Source organism: Somniosus microcephalus, chromosome 2 (assembly GCF_052327205.1).
Source record: "Somniosus microcephalus isolate GS21.2 chromosome 2, FLI_Smic_1.0, whole genome shotgun sequence".
Classification (NCBI taxonomy): Eukaryota; Metazoa; Chordata; class Chondrichthyes; order Squaliformes; family Somniosidae; genus Somniosus; species Somniosus microcephalus.
This window is the reverse complement of record NC_140988.1, coordinates 14088356-14113829: the sequence shown is the minus strand read 5'-3', so window position 1 is coordinate 14113829 and position 25474 is coordinate 14088356. Positions and strand designations below refer to the sequence as shown.

The 25474-nt window shown below is 44.9% G+C and overlaps 1 protein-coding gene across 1 annotated transcript in view; it reads left to right on the top strand.

The window, feature by feature from the left end:
* Positions 1 to 25474, top strand: part of ccser1 (coiled-coil serine-rich protein 1) — a 1261432-nt gene that overhangs the window by 1052727 nt on the left and 183231 nt on the right. Inside the window, exon 8 of the mRNA XM_086006589.1 lies at positions 1752 to 1832. Within this exon, the coding sequence (XP_085862715.1) occupies positions 1752 to 1832 (81 nt within the window). The remainder of the gene's footprint in view (positions 1 to 1751; positions 1833 to 25474) is intronic.

Sequence of the window (25474 nt, the reverse complement as noted above, 5' to 3'; positions counted from 1 at the left end):
AGAGTTTAATCCTTCTCGCCCGGCAAAAACTGGGCCGGTGGGCAGTTAAAATCGCCCGTGGGTCACAACCCGTCGAGGTCCTGCTCTCTTCCCGCAGGTTCCGGATTTAACCTGCTCCTCTGAGCGGGTGAGGGGGACCCTCGTGGGGTCCTTCTTTACCACGGTGGCATAGTGGTTAGCACTGTTGCCTCACAGCGCCAGGGACCCGGGTTCGAATCCGGCCTCGGGTGACTGTCTGTGTGGAGTTTGCACATTCTCCCCGTGCTTGCGTGGGTTTCCTCCGGGTGCTCCGGTTTCCTCCCACAGTCTAAAGATGTGCGGGTTAGGTTGATTGGCTATGATAAATTGACCCTTAGTGTTAGGGGGATTAAATACGTGGGGTTACGGGGATAGGGTGGGATATGTGTTGGTGTAGGAGTTACGGGGATCGGGTGGGATATGTGTCGGTGCAGGCTCGATGGGCCGAAATGGCCTCTATCTGCACTGTGGGGTTTCTGTGTGATTCTGTGTGTGATATGCAGATCGGGCTCTGATGTCGACTGCTATTTTAACCAGAGGCCTGCGTGGGGAAGCCAAACTAGCGGGAAGAAAAGTCAGGGCCGGACAAGGTCTTTTTACTCTTTTTTGACTTTCCTTGTGTGACCAGGAGGTGTAGGAGTGTTTCCCCAGGCCCCACAAGGCAAGTTTAGGCCATCCCTGCCCTGGGCTCCCCCCCACCCCACCCCGATCGCGATGCCCTCCCGAATCTGCTCCCAGCCACTTACCCGAGTGCCATGCCTGTTCCTTTAGCCCCCGGTGGCGGCCTCCTGCCACCTGACATCGTGCTAACCACCATTTCCCACCGATTTCGGGCGGCGAGGCGGGTGCTGAGTGAGGCCCAGTCAGATGAGGCTTGGGAGTTAAAATCTCCCGGGCCTTTGCTGTTGAGGTTGCGATGGGTTTGCTGCCTGCCCCTACCACCTCCCCCTCACCCCATCCCCACCCCACACCACCGCCCAACTCCCACCCCAAGTTACAATCAGGGCTTAAACCGTTTCATACACAGGATTACATAGGGCATACAGCACCGAAACAAGCCATTCGGCCCAACCAGTCCATGCCGACGTTTATGCTCCACTCGGGCCTCCACCCATCTTTCCTCATCTAACTATCAACATAACCCTCTATTCCCTTCTCCCTCATGTGTTAATCTAGCCTCCCCTTAAATGCATCTATACTATTCGTTTCAACCACTCCCTGTGGTAGCGTGTTCAACATTCTCACCACTCTCTGGGTAAAGTAATTCCTTCTAAATTCCCCATTTGATTTCTTGGTGACTATCTTATACTGATGGCCTCCAGTTATGCTCTTTCTCACAAGTGGGAACACTCTCTCTGTGTCTACTCTGTCACAAATTTAAAGACCGCTATTAGGTCACCTAATTCTCATTCTTGTTTTCAAATCCCTCCATGGCCTCGCCCCCCTCCCTATCTCTGCAATCTCCTTTTTTGTTTGACCTTGAGTAAAGAAAATAATGGAAGAAAGGTTAGAAACACTAAATGCACCCAACAGGAATCTATTACTTGGCTCTATGTTGCAAAAAGAGGCCATACTAGTTTGCTGTCGTTTCCAGGAACGTTGAGTTGAACAATGCCTATCTGGACACCACTCATCCATTGACTTGTCTTCGAAACCTCCGTGATCATTAAGGTTGAAATTCTCCATAGTTGCATCAATTCTAAATGTTGTCCCTTTTCCTTTTCTTTTTTTAGGATCTGAAAGATGAAAGCTCACTTCTTAGGCTTCAGTTGAAGGAGAAAGACGAACTGATCTCACAACTTCGAGAAGAACTTGTAAGTAGAGGATGCGCAGTGTATTTCAAAAACGTGTGCCGCCTGACAAAATGATTTGTAAAGAATTGCGTTCATGTCAGAAATGCAGCTGCCTGTCAGCCTGCTGCATCAATTAATGCGTTATTTATGAATGTAGAAGTTCCATTTCTTTGACACTCTTGAAACTCGAGCAAATGGGCCAAACTGGGCTGTTAACCAGTTGGGCTAAAACAGTAACAAACAGCTGTCTTTGTCTCTTCCTCTCATGAAGGCATCGACGCTTGGTGGGACACAGCTCCACAATGCTCGGGTAACGAGCCCACGTGCCATTCTTCACACGTGGCCAGAGGTGGTGAGCGTTAGCAGGCTATTGAACCAAGAGAGATATCACAGCTGAGCCAGTCTGTCCGTCCCCGACGTGAGGCCCACTTGTTCATTCTTTTCAGCATGGATCACTGGATAACTATCAGAAATGCGAATCCTTGCTCATTTTTCCTCCCGTCTTCCCGTACAGCCCAAGATTACTGAGGCCTATTGTAGCGAACCCAGCTTCTGCCCCGGATAACAAGCAGCTTTAAACTCTGCTTAAACCCTCACCAAGCTGAGAGCTAGGATCAGTCCCTGCTGTATAGAGAAGGATACAGCACAGAAGGAGGCCATTCGGCCCATCATACCTATGTCGATGTCTTTCTGATTGCTTTCCATCTGTCTTTGACTTATTACATTATTTGAGTGTTTAGTGATGCAGTCACATCATATTGCTGATCATTAAGATGGTGCACAATGCAACTTATAAACCAGATGCAGCGGCCTTGCATCTTACAGGATAACATTGCCCCGTTAACCCCTGCAAGCAGTGCTGTTTACTCTTCTGCTGTTCCCTTCATTGCTATGCTTGTGTATAGTTCATTTCTGTACAATTGTTTTGCACACATACAACAGACTGGATGTAGTGTACACGCACACAGCTTTCCTGAATATCAATTCTGAGCTTTGTAAGCTAGTAATTTAAGCGCCGTGGGATGTTTTACTCGATTAAGGATGCTATATCAATGCAACTTCTTGTTATAGTCATTGGGATTTCTGTCGCAGAAGTTACGGGTTTTTGCCTGTAGCTTAGCTTCTTGCGTTTGGAGTTGTAAATGCATAGACTCATAGAATGGTTACAGCACAGGAGGAGGCCATTTGGCCTGTCGAACCCGTGCTGGCTCTCTGCAAGAACACTTCAGCGAGTCCCACTCCCCCGCCCTTTCCCTGTGGCCCTGAATTTTTTTTCCCTCAGGTACTTATCTAATTCCCTTTTGAAAACCATGGTTGAGTCTGCCTCCACCAGCCTTTCAGGCAGTGAATTCCAGATCCTAACCACTCGCTGCGTAAAAAATCTTTTCCTCATGTCACCTTTGGTTCTTCTGCCAATCACCTTAAATCTGTGTCCTCTGGTTCTTGACCCTTCCGCCAATGGGAACAGTTTCTCTCTGTCTACTCTGTCTATACCCCTCATGATTTTGAATACCTCTATCAAATCTCCTATTAGAAAACACAAGGTACGTAATTCAATAATCGGAGTGAGTATTGGCACCACTGTGTCAGCCAGTGAGTTGGAGGCGGGGCGGGGCGGAATTTCTGGCAGGACGCACAGCAAACAGAGTCTATTTACTCAACAGACAGCAAACAGGGTCTATTTACTCAACAGACTACAAACAGAGTCTATTTACTCAACAGACAGCAAACAGTCTATTTACTCAGTAAGCAGACCTCATGACCGAAACTACAGCAGAGTCTCCCGACAAGAGCAGGATTATTTCTCCCGCAAAATGCAGTGAGTGGAGGATAGTTACATAATACAAATTATGTGCATAAAATCAATCCCAGTCACTGACAGCAGTGCGATCTCCAGGTGTGATTGATGGGGGAAATCACCCAGTCATCTCCATTTCAGCCAGGACTTGTGGTGTCTCTAACTGCAGCCTTTAGTAATTGCTGTACTCAGTTACTGGTCCTCTTCACAATTCCCTGCTGATTAGATCAGATTTATTGAACAGCAATTATATTGGGCCGAAGCACATTCTGAAACCTAAATGAGCATTGTGCACCTGGGCTCCGTGGTATCACTCTCGCCTCTGAGTCAGAACATTGTGAATTCAAGCCCTCTTCAGAGACTTGAGCACATAATCCAGGCTGACACTTGCAGTACTGAGGGAGTGCTGCACTGTCGGAGGCGGCGTCTTTTTGCATCAGATGTTAAAACAAGGCCCCGTCTGAGCTCCTGGGTGAAATATTTCATGGCGCTACTTGAAGAAGAGGTCAGCTTACATCACCAAAACAGATTTTGTGGTCATTTAACTCATTGCTGTTTGTGGGAGCTTGCTGTGTGCAAATTGGCTGCCGCATTTCCTTACATTACAACAGCGACTACACTTGAAGAGTATTTCATTGGGATGTCCTGGGAAAAAAAAGAAAGACTTGCATTTATGTAGTGCCTTTCACGACCACCGGACATCCCAAAAAGCTTTTAACGTCTCTTCTTTCATCCCCTCCCCCATTTCCCAGCCCCCAAACTGCCTTTTAATCTTTTCATTTCCTGCCTTTTTTTCTCAGTTCTGTAGAAGGGTTTCGACTCAAAACGTCGACTCTGTTTCTCTCTCCACGGATGTTGCCTGGCCTGCTGAGTTTTTCCCGCATTTTCTGTTGTTATGTCCCAAAAAGCTTTACAGCCAATGAAGTAATATTGAAATGTAGTCACTGTTGTAATGTAGGAAATGCAGCAGCCAATTTGTGCACAGCAAGCTCCCACAAACAGCAATATGATAATGACCAGATAATCATTTAAATGATGTTGATTGAGGGATAAATATTGGCGAGGACACTAGGGATAACTCCCCTGCTCTTCTTCGAAATAGTGCCGTGGGATCTTTTACATCCACCTGAGAGGGCAGACGGGGCTTCGGTTTAACATCTCATCTGAAAGACGGCACCTCCGACAGTGCAGCACTCCCTCAGCACTGCACTGGAGCATCAGGCTCGATTTTTGTGCTCAAGTCTCTGGAGTGGGACTTGAACCCACAACCCTCTGACTCAGAGGTGAGGATGCTGCCCACTGAGTCACTGGTGGACTTGAAAGCTGCTATATAAAGGCAAGATCTCCATCTTGTGCCTGCAGGGCTGGCACTCCACCCCCATTGATTAACCAGCTCTGAGCTTGTGGCCCCTGATTGAAATTGTGTCTGGGACTTGGGGGCGTTTGGAGTTGAGTTTCAAGGCTCGGAATAGCCAGATAAATGGATGGGCCACAACACCAGCTAGACTTATGCTGCAGATAGCACAATGCACTCGAGCGCAAAATCACCACCTTTTCGAGGCCTACTTTCTGGTGCACTGTGACTGGACGGTACGTGCACATATATATTTAAATTTTACTGCCACATTTATGATAATAGCAAGGTAAATGTGGCACTAAAACGTGAGTACCAGGGATATAAAATGATTCATAGTTACTATTGAAATAAGTCAGTTTTATGCACACATTCTTTAAGTGCGATCCTGAAGTCTTAGCCGTCTGTGGAAAGTAAATCAGGGATAGGAGTAAGTTTTTTTTTCCTTCTGTGCAGTGCCAATGAAGAAAACATCATCAGGAAATATATCTACGCCACCTCAAACACACCTGTCTTGTGTATTTTTTTGACCATGGCCAGTGTTAGTCAGGTTAAAAATCTGTTTTTGCTCCATGATGCATAATAATAATTTCACCAACTGGCAAACTGACAGCTAACCAGGCTGCTGCCCAAACTCTGCCGGCTGGAGACGAATGTTTACCGAAAACCGAGGAAGGCTCTACCCCAGAACAAGCTTTAGGTCAATATTATAAAGGAAGAACTTGCATTTCTGTAGCGCATTTCACGGCCTTGGGACGTCCCAAAGCGCTCCACAGCCAATGAAATACTTATTGAAGTGTGGTCACTGTTGTCGTGTAGGAAACGCGGCAGCCAATTTGCGCACAGCAAGCTCCCACAAATAACAAGTACAGAGCCAGGGTGTTATAAATCTCATCATTCATCAAGAAACGACTCATGAAATAACGCTGGACGGCCAGCTGGTGGCGCCGTCCAAGGAGTATAAATACTCTGGCGTGGGACCAGCTTTCCAGGGACATTTTGTAAGACAAGGAACTAGTGAAGTACAACTAGACCTCCATGTTCTGAAACAAGTTGATTAAAGCCTTGCTTTATACTCAAACCAAGTGCGTAGTGAGTTTTATTACGTCACAGGGAAAAGGCGGGGGCGGGTGGGAGAAGGGGGCAAGAAGGATCAGTGAGGAACAACAACAACTTGTATTTATATAGCGCCTTTAATGTAGTAAAACATCCCAAGGCACTGCACAGGAGTATTTTAAGACAAAAAATTTGACACCGAGCCACATAAGGATAAATTAGGGCAGGTGACCAAAAGCTTGGTCAAAGAGGTAGGCTTAAAGGAGGAAAGAGAGAGGTAGCAAGGCGGACAGGTTCAGGCAGGGAATTCCAGAGCTTAGGGCCTAGGCAACAGAAGGCAGGTCTGTGAACGGGTGGAGGGCAGGAGTGATTAAATGGCAAAAGTGACAATGGTGCAAGGCATAAAGGGGGTGATAATGGGACAAGTAAAGAAACAAAACATGGGTCCAGAGGAGGTGTAAATGGTTTCAGCAGAATAGTAGAGGGGGAGGGAAGCATGGAAAATCTGGCAAAGAGGAGAAGGTCAGTAGATGGATCATTCTCCGCCATTTCCTCCACTTTAGTGCAAGGTGGTTCACAGTGAATCGGCATTCCATTGACTTCACTGGAAAAGAAATTCGGGAGGAGTTTCAAACGGGCTGCCGATTCGCTATCAACTTTTTGCGCCATCACCTAAGTCCACATTCGCCCCCCAATGTTTAAGTGCTCTTTGTCTTGAAATCTTATCCTACGTGATTGACCATTATTGTCTTGAAATGGACCGCAGGAGCAGGCCATTCAGCCCCCCGAGCCTGCTCCTCCATTCAGTCAGATCATGGCTGATCTGTACCTCAACTCCGTTTACCCGCCACCCCTTAATACCCTTACCTAACAAAACCTATCGAGCTCAGTGTTGAATTTTTCAACTGAACTAGCCTCAACGCCTTTTTGAGGCAAAGAGTTCCAGAGTTCATAGAAACATAGAAAAATAGGAGCAGGAGTCGGCCATTCGGTCCTTCGAGCCTGCTCCGCCATTCAATATGATCATGTCTGATCCTCTATCTCAATACCATATTCCTGCTCTCCCCCCATACCCCTTGATGCCTTTTGTTTCCTCCACCCTTCATGTAAAAATGGACTTAATAACCAGCAGATCAAAGTGCAGATAAGTGTTGCAAAGACCTTTTCCTTCACTGCAGCCTAAACATCAAGCAGTCGCACCTCCTTAGAGATGAACAAATAGGCCATTACAAATAACCATATTTACCATTTTGCTTTTTTGAGATTAACTAGTTTTGATTCTGGGCAGTATGCCAGTGCTTGTGATCCAGTGGTCGGTTCCTGATTTTCATTTTCCCTTTTTGATCCAATAGTTTAGTTTCAATTTTGATTATTTTTCCCCCCTTTCATTCCCCCCTTATTTTGTTGGTCCTTATTTAAATATCACCATGTTGCTGCTGTTCGATTGATCTGCCGTGACCCTCCCCTCAGCGATGTGGGAATGCCCGTCTTCATTGCCCAGTCTCTTGCGGAAAGTTCCCACCGCCCCAGAACCTACTGCTATTGGTCTTCACACCGTAATTAATGATGTGATTTCTGCGACATAATTCCAGATTTGATGGCAGGAACGTTCCATTCAGGTTGCTAAGGGTGATAATGTAAAAGAGCAGAAAATACTGCTTTCTGCTCACTCCATTAGTGACTGGAGAAAAATAGACTCCTTAATCTTTTTATTCTGCAAATTGTGTTGAAGAGACAGTTGCAGTGCAGCAGATTTAAAGCCATCATGAACGACATTAGGCTAATTGGTGTCCGCACAGCCCTGAGATGAACTGTGGGTTGGAGTAAGGAAGTCTTGCTACAATTGTACAGGGCCTTGGCGAGACCACACCTGGAGTACTGTGCACAGTTTTGGTCTCCTTATCTGAGGAAGGATATACTTGCCTTGGAGGCGGTGCAACGAAGGTTCACCTAGATTGATTCCTGGGATGAGAGGGCTGTCCTATGATGGGTGATTGTGTAGAATGGGCCTATACTCTCTGGAGTTTAGAAGAATGAGAGGTGATCTCATTGAAACATACAAGATTCTGAGGGGGATTGACAGGGTAAATGCTAAGAGGTTGTTTCCCCGGGCTGGAGTGTCCAGAACTAGAGGGCATAGTCTCAGGATAAGGGGTAGGCCATTTAAGACTGAGATGAGGAGGAATTTCTTCACTCAGAGAGTTGTGAATCTTTGAAATTCTCTGCCCCAGAGGGTTGTGGATGCTGAGTCTTTGAGTATATTCAAGGCTGAGATCGATAGAGTTTTGGACTCGAGGGGAATCAAGGGATATGGAGATCGGGCGGGAAAGTGGAGTTGAGGTTGCTGATCAGCCATGATCTTATTGAATGACTCGAGGGGCTGTATGGCCTACTCCTGTTCTTATTTCTTATGTTCTTATGAACTGGAAGCAAACCACAGCGGAATATATAGAGAGACTGTTAAACCCATCTCTGGTACCTGTTTACCAAATTAATTTGATCGCATTCTTTATCAGAATCATTTTAAATCATGTGCCATAAACTGTGTATAGTATGAAAATCTGTGGGGTGTAACTTATATATCTCACCTCTGGTGCTCACCATAACAAGGTCATCTCACTACTGGAACAGAAATGAATTGCTGCAAGTCTTAAAATGGATTTTCTATATATTCTGCATCCCAGGGGAAGGCTGGCTACAAATATTAGTCGGAGCTGGAATTTGCAATCAGGTCTTCTAGTTGAGAGTTTAACCCAGTAGTTTATTTTTTTCATCTTGCCCTGGAAAATTGACAACAGAGCTTTATAGAAAGTGGGATGGGGAGGAGTAAGAAGGCAATTGCTGTGAATGGCAAAAGCACATTTTTAGATAGCTGAAAACAGACGAATACTCGGCATGTCCCAGCAAGTATATTGCAGAAACGACCACCCATAACATCGCAGATTTGTCGAGATATAAATCAGCCATTTCACATACAGAACTGCACGGGGCTTCACGTGATGCTCGGCAAGGTGTCAGTAAACATTTGAATCTTTGATCACATTAACTGGAGCAGGCTGACCAAATTGGAGGTTTTACAGGACTTTATTGGAAGAATTGTTCACAGTGTTTGAGAGCAATTGCGGACGGAGGTGATAATGTCTATAGCTGCACAGAATCCAAGGCAGATGATAGAATCACACGCATACACTACCGAAAGGTTAAAATGAGGGGACAAGACTTTCTTTGTTCTGAGTGAAAGGCATAAGGAGTAGTTAATCCATTTGTCTCTTTCATTTGATGTCACTGTCCAGCCTCTTTTGAGATGTGGCGTAACCCGTAATGCTACAACTAAACACTTAGCGATGGCTTTTCAAGCGAATAGCTTGTAAGTGCTTCTTTCATTGCTACTTGTGCTTTGAAAAATGTACAAATAATGGGCAATCCATTGACATATTAAACTGTCAGGTATACTTACTGTAAATTAAAAACAGCCACTTCAGACATAACTTATCTCAGTAATAATTACATTGAGTGTCTGCTGGAGTTGGCAAAATCATATCTTGCATGAAGGCTGGCCTCTTTCCTTTTATCACACTCCAGCGCTTCAAGGAAAACAATCACTCATTCCCGGCTTGTGCAGATCCATAACATAGGAACAGGAGTAGGCCATTGAGCCCCTTGAGTCCTGCTCCGCAATCCAATGAGATCATGGTTGATCTGTGACCTAACTTTGGCCCATTTCCCTTAATACATTTGGTTAACAGAAAGCTATCAGTTTCCGATTTTAAATTAACAATTGATCTAGCATCAGCTGCCGTTGGCGGAAGAGAGTTCCAAACTTCTCCCACCCTTTGTGTGTAGAAGTGTTTCCTAATTTCACTCCTGAAAGGTCTGGCTCTAATTTTTAGACTCTGCCCCCTAGTCTTAGACTCCCCAACCAGCGGAAATAGTTTCTCTCGATCTACCATATCTATTCCCTTTAATATCTTGAAAACTTCGATCAGATCACCCCTTAACCTTCTAAATTCTAGGGAATACAACCCTAGTTTGTGTAATCTCTCCTTGTAACTTAACCCTTGAAGTCCAGGTTTCATTCTGGTAAACCTGCGCTGGGCTCCCTCCAAGGCCAATATACCCTTCCTAAGGTGTGGTGCCCAGAACTGCTCACAATCCTCCACATGTGGTCTCAACAGGGTTTTGCATAAATTCAGAAATGCTGGGGGTAATTTTAACTCACAGCGATGGTGCAAAACGGATGGTATGGGATCGGCTGCACGTCATGCACCATTGTTCGTCACCAAGTCAATGGGAAGGAAAATCAGGCGGGGTGCATGACGGGCAGCTGATCCCAGATCGCCCGATCAACACGATCGCCGAAAGTTTTCAAATGACCCCTGAAGTTCCCCACTAATCTTCTCCCAATAAAGGTCTGTTTACTGTTCTTATTCCATCTTGGGGATATTGAGTTAAGTCATTGACAAGAGCTGGCATCTTTATAAAGACTCTGGAGATCAAAGTGCTGGGTGGTTGCTTTCTCTCCCCCAGGACTGCGGAGAGTGATTTCCAATGCAGCGATAACAAGTCACTGAACTGCTCTCACCGACATGCTTTTGACCCAGTCTCTCAGCTTTAGGTTTGGCGGTGGTTTTGTGACTGTAGACCTCAGTTGCACTAGTCACTTGAGTTGGACGGAGCTCCCTAGCATTCTTAGACACCATCTCCACAGATAGGGCAATTTTGCATGCTGTGTCAAACATTAGGTTCGGAGTGTTCAGTAACTTGGACTGTGTGCGCTCATCCACCAGTCCACACACAAACCTATCTCACAACGCACGATCCAACAACGTGCCGAAGTTACAATGCAAAAAGACAGGTTCTTAAGAGCTACAATGTACTCACTGATGGTTTCACTTTGTTTTTGGTTTCTGGTACCAAACTTATAGCTCTCTGCTGCTTCTAACGGCTTTGGGTCGAAATGGTCCTCGAGTTTCTCGACAATGTCTTCAAATGATGCATCCTTCGGTTTCCCTGGCGCAAGTAATGTTCGCCAATGTTCCCTGGACATCTGGCCCAATCTCCGTTAGAAAAATTGCTTTTTGCCCGCTCATGAATTACTTTATTTTGAGCTTAAACACTCTCATCTGTACCTTCAGTCTCAATAATGTTATTGGCCTTAAAAAAACATCTCCATCCGCTCAATGTAAGAACTGATTGGCTGGCGAGCTCGGTCATACAGGTTGAGGCTTCCAATGAATCCCGTAGGCATGGCCATGATTGTCCCGGTCCTGTTGAGCAGTGACTCTGAACGCTACCTGTGTACCGGTGAGAATCAGCGGCGCTGTTGCTGTGTATACATACACACAAAGATGAAGCACAGACGATTCTGCATCAGCACTAACAGTAAAACATCGCAAAAATTTCAGTTTAGGTGCCAAAAATGCACCTTAAACTCACTACCACCTTTGTCATTCCTGCCATCTGGGATTGGGCTTATATTCACTGGAGTTTGGAAGAATGAGAAGGGACCTCATTGAAACATAAAATTCTAACAGGACTAGACAGACTAGATGCAGGAAGGATGTTCCCGATGGCGGGGGAGTCCAGCACCAGGGGCCACAGTCTAAGGATAAGGGGTAAGCCATTTAGCACTGAGATGAGGAGGAATTTCTTCACCCAGAGAGTGGTGAACCTGTGGAATTCTCTACCACAAAAGGCAGTTGAGGCCAATTCGTTAAATATATTCAAGAAGGAGTTAGATATATTTCTTAAGACTAAAGGGATCAAGGGATATGGGGAGAAAGCAGGGACAGGGTATTGAATTTGGATGATCAGCCATGATCTCATTAAATGGCGGAGCAGGCTCAAGGGGCCGAATGGCCTACTCCTGCTCCTATCTTCTATGTATGTTTCTATATATGTTTCAAGGGCAATTAGGGATGGGCAATAAATGCTGGCCTTGCCAGCGACACCCATATCCCATGAATGAATAATTAAAAAAAAGTAAAGCTGCCTATTATTGTAGTGAGCTACAACAACAGGCCAATCCCCATGGGCAAAGACTGGTTGAGAAAGTTAAAATTAGACTGGAAAAACATCTTCAGTGTAGACGCTTCATAGAAGCGACTTGACACAATGCTGAAGAAGTATGAAAGCATGTTCACAGACAGTTATGAGGGCATCACTGGGTATGACACGCATGTCTGCATCAAGTCCAACGTGATGCCTGTCTATTGTAAGGCAAGGCCGGTCCCCTATGCTGAAAAGGCAGGTGGAGGAAAAGCTAGTGAAGTTCAGAGAGAACGGAGTGCTAGTAAAAACTGACAAAAGTGAATGGGCTACCCCGATTGTGGTAGTGCCCAAAGCAGACAAAACTGTACGCTTGTGCGGTGGCTACAAAGTTACTATCAACCAAGCAGCTGACGATGAGCAGTACCCGTTACCTACATCACAAGATTTGTATGCAACACTCTCTGGGTCAAAGGTTTTCTCTAAGCTTGACCTGTCGCACACTTACGCTCAGCTGAATGTTGACAAAGAGAGTCAACAGTATCTCGCCATCAACACACGGGGACTGTACTCATACACCAAGCTGTCATATGGTGTAAAGTCTTCCCCTAAAATCTTCCAGACCACAATGGATAAGATTTGCAAGGAGTTCCAAATGACTTATGTAATCAGATGATGTGCTGATCGCAACAAACAGCAAGGAAGAAAATCTAGATGTGTTAGATTTAGTGCTTCAAAGGTTGAATTCCTACAATGTCAAATTGAAAAGGAGCAAATGTGCTTTTGTGTAGCCCAAGGTTGTGTACCTTGGTCTGAAAGTTGATGCAAATGGCTTGCAACCAGTTAAGGAAAGGTTGATGCTGTCATCAATGCTCCAAAGCCACAGAACGTGTCTGAGTTAAGATCTTTCCCTGGAATGGTCCAGTACTACACACGTTTTTACCTGAGTTAGCAACCATGTTAACTCCATTGCACGAGCTCCTCAAGAAAGATGTACAGTGGACGAAAGCGCAACAGGAAGCTTATGATGCTTGTAAGAGAAGTCTCTCTAGCGATGTTCTACTTGTACACTACGACACAGAGCGTGAGCTTAAGTTAGCGTGTGATGCTTCTAGCTATGGTGTGGGAGCTGTCATAAGCCACGTAATGGATGATGGCCAGGAGAAACCAATCACATCCGCATCGCAAACCCTCACAAAGAGTGAAAGAAATTACGCGCAAATTGAAAAGGAAGCACTCGCCGTAGTGTTTGGAATCAAGGAATTTCAACAGTTCCTGATCGGCAGAAACGTTACCCTGATAATCGATCACAAACCATTCCTAGCAATATTGGGGCCCAAATCTGCCATCCCTGCAATGGCCGCATCAAGAATGCAACGTTGGGCAGTGTTGTTGTCACAATATGACTACTCGATTGAATATCGCACTTCAAAGCAAAACGCAATCACAGATGCCTTATCCAGGTTGCAAATGAGGACTTGTGTTGGTGAGATTTTCATGTTAGGTGCAGTTGACAAAGACTTTCCTGTGAATGCAACTGAGATTGCAAATGAGACTCAAAAGGACTCACTACTGAAAAGAATGTATGAAAACACCTTGAATGGATGGACTGATCAGTGGACGGACACAGAATTGAAACCATTCCATAACCGTCGTACTGAATTGTCTTGTGAGCAAGGTTGTATCAAGTGGGGAAGCAGAGTGGTGGTACCTACTTCTTTGAGAGATAGAATTCTGGATGAACTTCATACTGAACATCCAGGGATCGTCAGTATGAAATCAATTGCAAGAAACTTTGTTTATTGGCCTGGATTGGACAGTGATCTTGAATCCCTTGTCAGCAAATGCAGTGTTTGCCAAAATTGCAGAAACAAACCACCCAAAACTCCACTACAACCCTGGTCATGGCCAAGTAGACCTTTTCAGAGAGTACATGTAGACTTCTGTGAGAAAGCAAATGATTATTTCCTGGTACTTGTAGACAGTCACTCAAAGTGGATGGAAGTGAAACACATGGGTTCAAATACTACAACTGAAAGTACCATAGATGAGTTGAGGTCTATCTTCGCATGTCATGGCTTACCTGAAGAGTTTGTTTCTGACAATGGCCCTCAGTTCCATTCTGCTCTATTCGAAGAATTCATGAAATGGAACGGTATCAAGCACACTCTCGTTCCACCATACCATCCAGCTTCAAACGGAGCAGCCGAAAGGTCAGTCAGAATAGTAAAAGAAGCTCTCAAAAAGCAAGTGTTGCAGGGTTGTTCGGGACTCGGCATGAAGCAACGTTTGCAAATTTCTTGCTGAAGTACAGAACTACTCCGCACACTACAACTGGATATACCCCAGCAGAACTCTTGATGAAGAGGAGATTGAGAACACGATTGAGTCTTGTTCAACCAAATTTGGCCTCAAGAGTGGAACAGAAACAGTTGAGTCAGAAATGTTATTATGACAGTGTTCGGAAAGAACGCAGTTTCAAACAAAACGAGTGTGTTCGTGTTCTCAGTCCCCCTGGAAATTCGAGATCACACAAGTGGCATGTAGGAACCATAGTAGAGGTTGGTGAAACCAAGAAATATTTGGTTGAAATTGGTGACAACATCCGAAGTGTTCATGTAGATCAAATGATCTCTGCTAGAGATGAACCAAGATGTGATCTTGAAACCCTTGAACACACCCATGAGTTTGACTCCATTCAGACTTCAGTAACTGAAGTACCAGGTTCAAACAAATCGGTGCTAGAAACAGGATCATCTTTGAATTCGGAACCAAAACAAAACAGCCGGAAAATTGGTTCAACACCAAAACCTTCTTTAAGGAGATCAGGAAGGCTCCGCAAACCTGTTATTAAACTGGATTTGTAGTTCATTTAAAAGAAAACTGGCCAGGGGTTTTTGTTATGTGGTACATGTAATGCTGGGAAAGGTGGGACCATAGGTTTGTTGTATTTGAGAGGGGAATACATACACTTTTTTTTAAGGGGAAAGCAGTGTAATGTATTATCGCGTGGTTTGTCGAATGGTTTCATATGAGCATGCTCAGTTCGGTTTGGCCTCGTAAAGCAAGCACATGGACTCGCATCTCATCCTGTCTCTGTCCTTCATTCGTTCTACCCACATATATTACAACTGCTTAAATGCACCCCTGCAATATCATCTTTCTTTACTGCTACTTCTCAAAAATGAGCTGCAGAAGGCTCATGCAAGGTGACTCGACCTCTGTTATCTGCCCCATCTGTCTTGTCCTAGCCCTTAGCATCACTCCCAGAAGGCCTGGCTGAGCGCAGGAGCTCATTTGAAGGGAATCATGGGGGAGCTGACTGCGGATAAAATTACATTGTAACCGTCCCACAGTAGAGCGTGCATGTGCCAATTTGTACAGAATTTCCCAGAAGGAAATAAAAATTATTCACAAAATAATATGAAAATGTATCGCTTTGTGAAAGAACGACATGAGGTTAGCGTGACATTCAGAGGTGTTACTGATATTTATTCCATAATGTGCTCGAGCAGCATTTTCCCCTTTGTGTGGTGACTTTAGAGACAAGATGAGAAATGTGACCTCCCACATGTGCAAAGTCACAATTATCACTCAATTTACGACACGCGATAGAGTTCCCGCTTTGGGCGCAGTCGGCGATCTGGGCGCAAATTGTGTCCAAAATTGGGCTAGTTCTGAGAAGTGTTTTTTTTCTCCTCGAGTTTCTGCTCAAACCCATTTGCATAGCGCCAATCTGCCATGAACCACGCAATCGGGCAGCGTTTTGGAACCTAATTTTAAAAAAGAATTTTCTTTAAACAATACTCCTCGATATATTCAACTTGGTGCGGTTTGATTAATACAGCCGATAATGGGTTTTATCACAAAAAAACAATAAGCATTTTAGTCAGAGTGTCAATCCATCACCTGCGAGTAACCCGATTTTAAATAACTGAAAATGACTTAAAAAACTATGCGGAACTAGTTGCTAGTTATATCTGTTCCTTCGTAAATTAAAAATATATATCGCCAAAATCTTTTAAAATGTGCCTATTAGTGTCCTTGTGCCTAAAAAAGGCAGCTTAATTTTGGAGCCTCCTCGAAGTCCTGCACACGAGGGCAATTAGCGGAAACTCGCCATGGTGATTAATTCATCCTGGGGGCGTGGCCAGTTTGGTGAGCAGGACCAGCTTCTAGCGCGATGTTTTTTAAACTACAGCTGTACCGCAAAAGATCGCGGATACTTGAGTTGCGCTGGACATAATTTGCGCTTGAAATTACACAGGGTTACATAGGATATACGGCACAGAAACAGGCCATTCGGCCCAACCAGTCCATGCCGGCGTTTATGCTCCACTCGAGCCTCCTCCCGTCTTTCCTCATCTAAATCTATCAGCGTAACCCTCTATTCCCTTCTCCCTCATGCTTGTCCAGCCTCCCCTTAAATGCATCCATACTATTTGCTTCAACCACTCCCTGTGGTAGCGAGTTCCACATTCTCACCACTCTCTGGGTAAAGAAGTTTCTTCTGAATTCCCTATTGGATTTCTTGGTGACTATCTTATATTGATGGCCTCTAGTTATGCTCTTCCCCACAAGTGGAAATATTCTCTCTCTATCCACTCTATCAAAACCTTTCATAATTTTAAAGACCTCTATTAGGTCACCCCTCAGCCTTTTTTCAAGAGAAAAGAGACCCAGCCTGTTCATCCTTTCCTGATATGTAAACCCTCGCATTTCTGGTATCATCCTTGTAAATCTTCTCTGCACCCTCTCCAGTGTCCCTATATCCTTTTTATAATATGGTGACCAGAACTGTACGCAGTACTCCAAGTGTGGTCTAACCAAGATTCGATACATGTTTAGCATAACTTCCCTACTTTTCAATTCTATACCTCTAGAAATAAACCCTAGTGCTTGGTTTGCCTTTTTTATGGCCTTGCTAACCTGTGTCGCAACTTTTAGTGATTTGTGTATTTGTACTCAGAGATCCCTTTGATCCTCTACCCCACCCAGACTCGCACCCTCCAAGTAATAAGTGACCTCCCTATTTTTCCTACCAAAATGTAATACCTCACATTTATCTGTGTTGAACTTCATTTGCTAATTATAGGCCCATTCTGCAAGTTTATTAATGTCCTCCTGTAATTTGTTGCAGTCCTCCTCAGTATTGACTATCCTCCCCCAATTTGGTGTCATCCGCAAATTTAGAAATTTTGGGCTAGATTTTCAGTTGCTTGCGCCAGCAGTTAGCGCCTTAAGAGAAGTGATTTTCGGGCGCTATTCGAGTAGCGCCCGGGCGCAGCGCAGTTTGCGCCCCGCCCCAAATTAAGTTGCCCATTAGCGCCGGCGCAAAGTTTAGCGGCCGCCCGGATGCGCGCGCAGAAAATGACGTCACATCCTCGTGCAACGCCCTTTGGCCGCCCCGAATCCAAACTTCAGTCGGACCGCCCCATTCTGCGGCTGGCGTCCAGAGCGTTTGTAAAATGGAACACAACACACCCTGGGGAGCGCAAATTAAAGGGCACTCCTCCTGCACTATAAACGGCAGTCTGCATGTGTTGTGTGGAAGGAACCACCGCCACCGCCACCACGACGACGACGACGACGCCTTCTTCAAGAGCTCACTGGCACCAGAGTGTCTGCCGTGCGCTGCGCTCTGGACCGCCGGCTTAGCGCCTAAACATAGTAGTGGAACGCCTCTTTTAGCGCTCCACCAACCTCTTAGGGCGAAGCCACTGAATTTCCGGCAACGGGGCGCTACTTTCGGGCGGGCGCTAAGGTTAGCGCCCCAAAACTGTCTATACTGAAAATTTAGCCCTTTGTTTTTGATTCCAAAGTCTAAATCATTAATATAAATTGTGAACAACAGTGGTCCCAGCACTGATCCTTGTGAAACACCGCTACCCACCTTCTACCACTATGAATAGCTGCCTTTTACCCCTGCTCTCTGCTTTCTGTCTTAAAGCCAGCCAGCAATCCATTCTGCTACTTGTCCCCTGACTCCGCATTCTCTGACCTTGTTCATCAGTCTATTATGGGGTACCTTATCGAAGGCCTTTTAAAAATCTAGATAAATTACATCAACTGCATTACCATTGTCTACTCTCTCTGTTACCTCTTCAAAAAATTCAATGAGGTTGGTCAAGAAAGACTTTCCCTTTTGAAATCCATGCTGACTATTCATTGCTATGTTTTTGGGTGATCTTTTGCGCCGTTTTTGACGATTTTGGGCGAATTGTACTGAAAAGCAGTGCAACCGAGCGGCAACTGCAATGTGTTTAAATGAAGGGGTGACGGTGTATGGTTTAAATTGCCAATGCAATCTATTAGAACTCTGCAAATGTATGCAGTGCAATCCTAACATATGTCTCTGAGTACAAGTGATTGGTTGGTGAGTATTTTGCTCACTTCTCTTATCTTTTAAAGCCCAGGAAATGTATTAGTAATTGTAAGGTTTCATTAGTATTAGTAAATTTACTAGCAGTAATAAATCTTATTAGGTGTAGTAGGGTTAATTAATAAAAATAAATTAATTAAGACTCAATAAAGATGGCAGGGCAGGTGATGTGTTGTGACTGCAGTATATGGCAGCTCCTGTGTGACCCAGGACGAACACGTCTGCGGTAAGTGTCTGTGGCTTGAGGAGCTTCGGCTCAGAGTTGATGAGCTGGAGGCTGAGCTGCGGACTCTGCAATGCATCAGGGAGGGGGAAAGTTACCAGGACACTTTATTCCAGGAGGCAGTCACACCCCTTAAGATAGGGTCTTCTGATTTGGTCAGTGGTCAGGAACTGAAGGATGTGACTGCGAGTGAGGAAGCTATGGGGACCCAGGCGGTGGAGGAGCCTCAGTCTTTGCAATTGTCCAACAGGTTTGAGGTTCTTGCAGCCTGTATGGATGAAAGCAGTGGCTGCAGGGTGGATGCGAGAGTCCCGAAGGCTGTGTTGCCTGCCCGGTGCCAGGGTTAAGGACATCTCCTCTGGACTGGAGAGAAACTTGGAGTGGGAGGGGGAGGATCCAGTTGTCGTGGTCCATGTTGGTACCAACGACATAGATAGGACAAGGAAGGAGGTTCTGCTGAGGGAGTTTGAGCAGCTAGGGGCCAAATTAAAAAGCAGAACCACAAGGGTAATAATCTCTGGATTATTACCTGAGCCATGAGCGAATTTGGCTAGGACAAATAAAATTAGAGAGTTAAATGCGTGGCTCAAAGACTGGTGTGGGAGAAATGGGTTTTGCTTCCTGGGACACTGGCACCAGTACTGGGGCAGGAGGGAGCTGTTCCGTTGGGACGGGCTTCACTTGGCCAGTGCTGGGACTAGAGTCCTGGCGGATCATATAACTAGGGCTGTAGAGAGGGCTTTAAACTAACTAGTGGGGGGGAGGTTCCTAGAGAGCAAATAATAAAAATGACAACAGAGAAGGCCATAGACTTAGGTAGCAGTGGGGAAATTAAAAACCAGAGCGTGTCAGGAAGGGGCAGAAGGTATGTGTATTGATTTCTTTGTGGGTTCAATGATGAGACATTTATGAAAGAGAATGACTTTTAATCTAAAGTCTGTTCAACTCTTTATACAGCTTTTACAGGTGACACGATGCGAGTGATGCATCTAGAACGAAACTGAAACTAAACTAAACTGCCTTGCTTGTCTCGGTCACATGACCTCTGCTGGTCAGGCACAAGCAATCAATACATGCAAACATGCTATTAAGGCATCATGATCGAACAGGCAAATACCATCTCTATTTGCTGATATCATTACAGTATGGAGTAAAAGGTGTAGTGTCCATGTGTTGATAAAGACACTGAAGACAGGAGTTGGTTCATAGGTATTTACTAAGCAAAGTCTGGGGGGGGGTTCTAAAGGATATACACAATACACAGGCTTATATAGCCCAAGTGGCAATTACTGTCATTACGCACACCTGGGGCTCTTAAAGGCACATACACCACAATTCATCCCCTTTTAGCTAACCAGTACATCATATTTTAAGTCATTATTAATTACATGTTATATGCAAAATAATATACATTGCTGTAATTAATTAATTATAAGTTAGTCTCTCAGGAGGCTTCCTGACTCGGTCCGGATAACGCCTCGGGGGTGTAGTAGTTTCTGGTGGTGTAGTAGGTTCTTCTGGCAAGGCTGATTCGGCTTGAATGCCAGTGTCGGGTTCATCGGGTTCCAGTGTCACCGGATCGGAGGTAGATATGGGTATCTCTACTTCATCGTTAGATGTATAGAGTGGTGGTGTAAGTTGTCCCTTTTCGGATGACTTTATGATTTGGTCAGCATGGCGCCTTATTATGCTTTCTCCGATGTCCACGGTATACATCAGCGGTCCTAGTCGTGTGCAGATAGTTCCAGGCTGCCATTTCTCGGTACGGTAGTCCCGGGCCAAAACCTGTTGGCCTATCTGGAAGGTTCTAGTTGGCCTTTCATTCATGCCTTGAAACTGCCGGTTCTCCACGTCCCTTCTGATGTTGGGCTTGACCAAATCCAGCCGGCATCTTAGGTTTCTATTGAAGAACATCATGGCGGGAGTTTGGTTGGTAACCATATGTGTTGCATTCCTGTATGCGAAGAAGAAGTTATCCACCTTGTGCTGAAGTTTTATGTCTTCATTACCCATGGCCTTTATGGCCTTCTTGAAGGTCTGGACAAACCTTTCAGCCAATCCATTGGTGGCGGGATGGTATGGGGCGGACGTGTAGTGCTTTACCCCATTGTTTTTTAAGAACTTTCTGAATTCTTCGGACACAAATTGCGGTCCATTATCAGAACAGATCTGTTCCGGCAGCCCATTCCTGGCAAATATGGTCCTTAATACTGTGATGGTTTTTTCCGTGGTGGTGGAGGACATCTTTATTACCTCCACCCACTTGGAGTGTGCATCAACCGCGATTAAGAACATTGAGTCCATAAATGGACCAGCAAAGTCGATGTGCACCCTTTGCCAGGGAGATGAGGGCCACTCCCATGGATGTAGAGGGGCCTGTGGTGGAGCGTTTTGGATCTTCTGGCATCCTAGGCAGCTCTTGGTCATGTCTTCGATGTCTCCATCGATACCTGGCCACCATACAAACGCCCTAGCTAGGTTCTTCATTTTCACTCCACCCAGATGCCCCTCGTGAAGCTCCTTTAGCACTTTATCCTGGAGTTTGGGTGGAATCAGCACTCTGGATCCACACATCAAGGTTCCTCGGCACACTGACAGCTGTTCTCTTCTTTGCGAGAATGCTGGCAACAGTGGTTCGCCATGTGCTGGCCATCCCTTCACTGTTAAATCGTATACCCGTGAGAGAGTCGGGTCATTTCTTGTCTCCCTTTCAATGGCAGAATTTGTCACTGGTAGACATTCCACTATGGTAGAGTGGAATACCTCTACTGGGTCTACTGTAGGTGCCTCTTCTATCGTTGGCAATGGTAGGCGCGATAAACCGTCAGCATTCCCATGCTGTTTTGACCCTTTATGTTGTATTGGTGTGCCCCTAGAAAAAGGGACCACCTCTGTAGCCTTTGTGCTGTCATAATGGGAACACCTTTTTTAGGGTTGAATATGGAGATGAGGGGTTGATGGTCAGTCAACAAGGTAAATTTTTGTCCGTGTAGGTAATGGTTGAATTTCTTCACTCCCCATACCAGGCTGAGTGCTTCCCTGTCTATTTGGGCATAGTTACGCTCAGCTGAGTTTAATGAGCGTGACGCAAAAGCTATCGGCCGTTCTGAGCCATCAGGGAATTTATGGGATAATACTGCTCCTATGCCGTAAGGGGATGCATCGCACGCCAGTCTGATTGGTAGTGATGGGTTGTAATGAGCCAAAACTTCTTCGGATGTGATTAAGTCTTTGCATTTATGGAAGGCACGTTTACAGTCTTCGTTCCATTTCCAAATCACTCCTGTCTGTAGAAGTTCATTAAGAGGGTGTAGAAGAGTTGATAAGTTCGGTAAAAATTTATGATAGTAATTTATTAATCCCAGGAATGACCTTAATTGTGAAACATTTTCAGGTGCTGGGGCTTTTATAACTGCTTCAATTTTTTCAGGTGACTTATGCAACCCTTCATTATTAATTATGTGGCCACAATATGATATCTGATTTTGGAAAAATTCGCACTTGGGGCGATTTGCTCGTAGGCTCCTGTTATAAGGATGTCGTCTAGGTAGCATTGAGTCCCCGGAATCCCTTGCAGGACTTGCTCCATAGCTCTTTGCCAGATAACTGGAGCTGATGCTACTCCAAAAACCAGTCGATTGTACTGGTACAGGCCTTTGTGTGTGTTTATTGTGAGATACATTTTAGAGGCGTCCTCAACCTCCATCTGTAGATATGCCTGTGCCAAGTCAATTTTGGTGAAACGTTTCCCTCCGGATAGTGAGGCGAAAATATCTTCTATCCTCGGAAGAGGATACTGTACTGTGTGAAGGACCGGGTTTACAGTCACCTTGAAGTCACCACAGATGCGAATTTTTCTCTGTTCTTCAGAGTTATTTTTCAATGCTTTTTTCATGACTGGAACGATGGGTGTTGCCCATTCGCTCCAATCTATTTTGGATAATACGCCTGCTTTTTCCAAATTCTCCAGCTCTGCCTCGACTGCTGGACATATTGCGTATGGCACCGGTCTTGCCTTAAAAAATTTGGGAATTGCTGCATCTTCCACTTTTATTGAGGCAGTGATGCCTTTCAAGGTTCCTAGTTTCTCTTGAAATACTTCTTTGGCGTTGGCCAAGATGTCTTTTAATCGTTCAGGTATGATGTCATCATTGTTTTTTTCCTTACTGGTCACCGTCAGTGCCTGAATGGAGTCCCAACAACGGTGGACCACCATCTTGTAGAATGTATAAATACAACTTTTGTATTTCTTTGCCGTTGTATACAACAGGCACCCTTATTTTTCCTTTGGGGTATACTTTCTGCCCCATATATGTTTTTAAGATAATGGATGTGTCTTTTAGAGGTATATGCGAAAATAGCCTCTCGTAATCTCGTCGATTTATTACGGTTAGAGCTGATCCTGTATCTAGCTCCATTTTAACTGGGGACCCTGCTATTGTGAGGGTAACCCAAATGGTTTGGTAATCCTCTTTGGCAAGTACATTATGTAATTTGAGACAGCTTAGTCTCTTGTTTTCGAAGTCGCTATCGCTCTTCTGGTCTTCGGAGCTACTGTCCGTCATCATTTGTACCTTCCTGTACTTTTCTTTATTGACTTTTTGTTTTCTGTCAGTGGATTTATTTTGTCCAGATTGGCATACCCGTGCAATGTGTCCAATCTTCCTGCATTGCCTGCATGCTTTGTCCTTGAACCAGCAGTCCCTCTGGTTATGGGTGGATCTGCCGCAGCGATAACATGTTCCGAACCCCTGTGTCATTTCATGGGTGCCGAAGTCCTGTGTCTTTTGTTGTATCTCTGCAGCTCCTTTTGCTGCTGCTTCGTATGATACAGCCATACTGACAGCTTTGTCCAATGTTAAATCTTTTTCAGAAAGCAGTCTTTTTTGTGTTCCTTCACTTAAGAGACCGCAAACGAATTTGTCTCGAAAATAATCTGATAGTCCTGCCCCGAATTGGCAGTACTTTGATAGCTTTCTTAATTCGGTTAGGTAATCAGCGTTACTTTCATTCTTGTGTTGATTTCTCTTGAAGAACTTGAATCGTTCCGCTATCAGCAGCAGTGTTGGGTTTAAGTGCTCCTGCAGGGTATCAACAATTTCTTTAAAATTCTTGTCCTTTGGTTTGGCTGGAGTGATTAAGTTTCGTAACAGCCCGTATGTCTTTGCGCCCATTAAGTTCAGAAGTACTGAAGCTTTTTTTTCATCTTCTATTCCATTTGCAGTGCAATATACCTCTACTCTTTCCACGTATGTGGTCCAATCCTCTATTTCGCTATCAAAAGCATCAATATTACCAGATTTAGGCATTTCAGAAAAAATATGGCGCTTCCCGCGCTTTCCCGCCGCTGCTGCCGATAACTGCTGTTTTACTGCGGTTTCCATTTATTCACTGTTGGAGACTCGTTCCCGCCAGAGGTCTGAACGCTGACCTGCTTGCTGCGCCGGCCGTCTCCCGAGTGCTCCCTCCCAGTCCGTTATTGCTTGCCTCCGATTTCGCTGCCTGTCTCAGCTGTTGAGCCAGCCGCTGGAGCCCCAGCCTGACGCCCAGGAAGGATTAGCGCAGTACCTGCCACCAGCTTGGCCAGCTGGTGAAACCACAGTTTCTCTCACTTCCTTGAGTCTTCTGGACACCCGAGGAATCGATGTCCTTGAGGTGCTGCCGAATTGCAGGTAAGTCCGTTTCCACTTCGTCGCCACTGTAGTGTCCGTGTGTTGATAAAGACACTGAAGACAGGAGTTGGTTCATAGGTATTTACTAAGCAAAGTCTGGGGGGGGGGGGTTCTAAAGGATATACACAATACACAGGCTTATATAGCCCAAGTGGCAATTACCAGCATTACGCACACCTGGGGCTCTTAAAGGCACATACACCACAAAAGGTAAAGTAATAAAAAGGGCAAAAGCAGGAACTAAGTGTCACAAAACATCTTTGAAAGTTCTCTATCTGAATGCACGTAGCATTTGTAACAAAATAGACGAGTTAATGGCACAAATAACTACATATGGGTATGATCTTGTGGCCATTACAGAAACATGGCTGCAGGGTAACAATGCCTAGGAATTAAACATACCAGGTTATTTAACGATCAGGAAGGACAGGCAGGAAGGAAGGGGAGGTGGGGTGGCTATGTTAATAAAGGAAGCAATCACTGTAATACAGAGAAATGATATTGGGTCAAAAGATCAGGATAATGAAACAGTTTGGGTGGAGGTAAGGAATAATAAGGGGAAAAAAATACTAGTGGGCGTAGTCTATAGGCCTCCGAACAGTGGCAACTCTGTTGGACGGAGTATCAATCAGGAAATAGTTGAGGCTTGTAATAAGGGAACATCTATAATTATGGGGGATTTTAACTATCATATTCATTGGACAAATCAAATTGGGCAGGGCTGCCTTGAGGATGAGTTCATTGAGTGTATTAGGGATGGGTTTCTTGAGCAGTATGTAACTGAACCGACCAGGGGGCAAACAACCTTAGATCTGGTCCTGTGTAACGAGACAGGATTAATTAAAAATGTCCTAGTAAAGGATCCCCTTGGAATGAGTGACCATAACATGGTTGAATTCCATATTCAATTAGAGGGTGAGAAGGTTGGATCTCAAACAAGCGTGCTAAGCTTGAATAAAGGAGACTATGAAGGTATGAGGGCGGAATTGAGTAGAGTGGATTGGGAAAATAGATTAAAGGGTAAGACGATACATGATCAATGGTGTACATTTAAGGAGTTATTTTACAACTTCCAAATAAAATATATTCCACTGAGAAGAAAAGGGTGTAAAAGAAAAGACAGCCATCCGTGGCTAAGTAAAGAAATTAAGGATAGTATTCGACTAAAAACAAGGGCATATAAGGTAGCA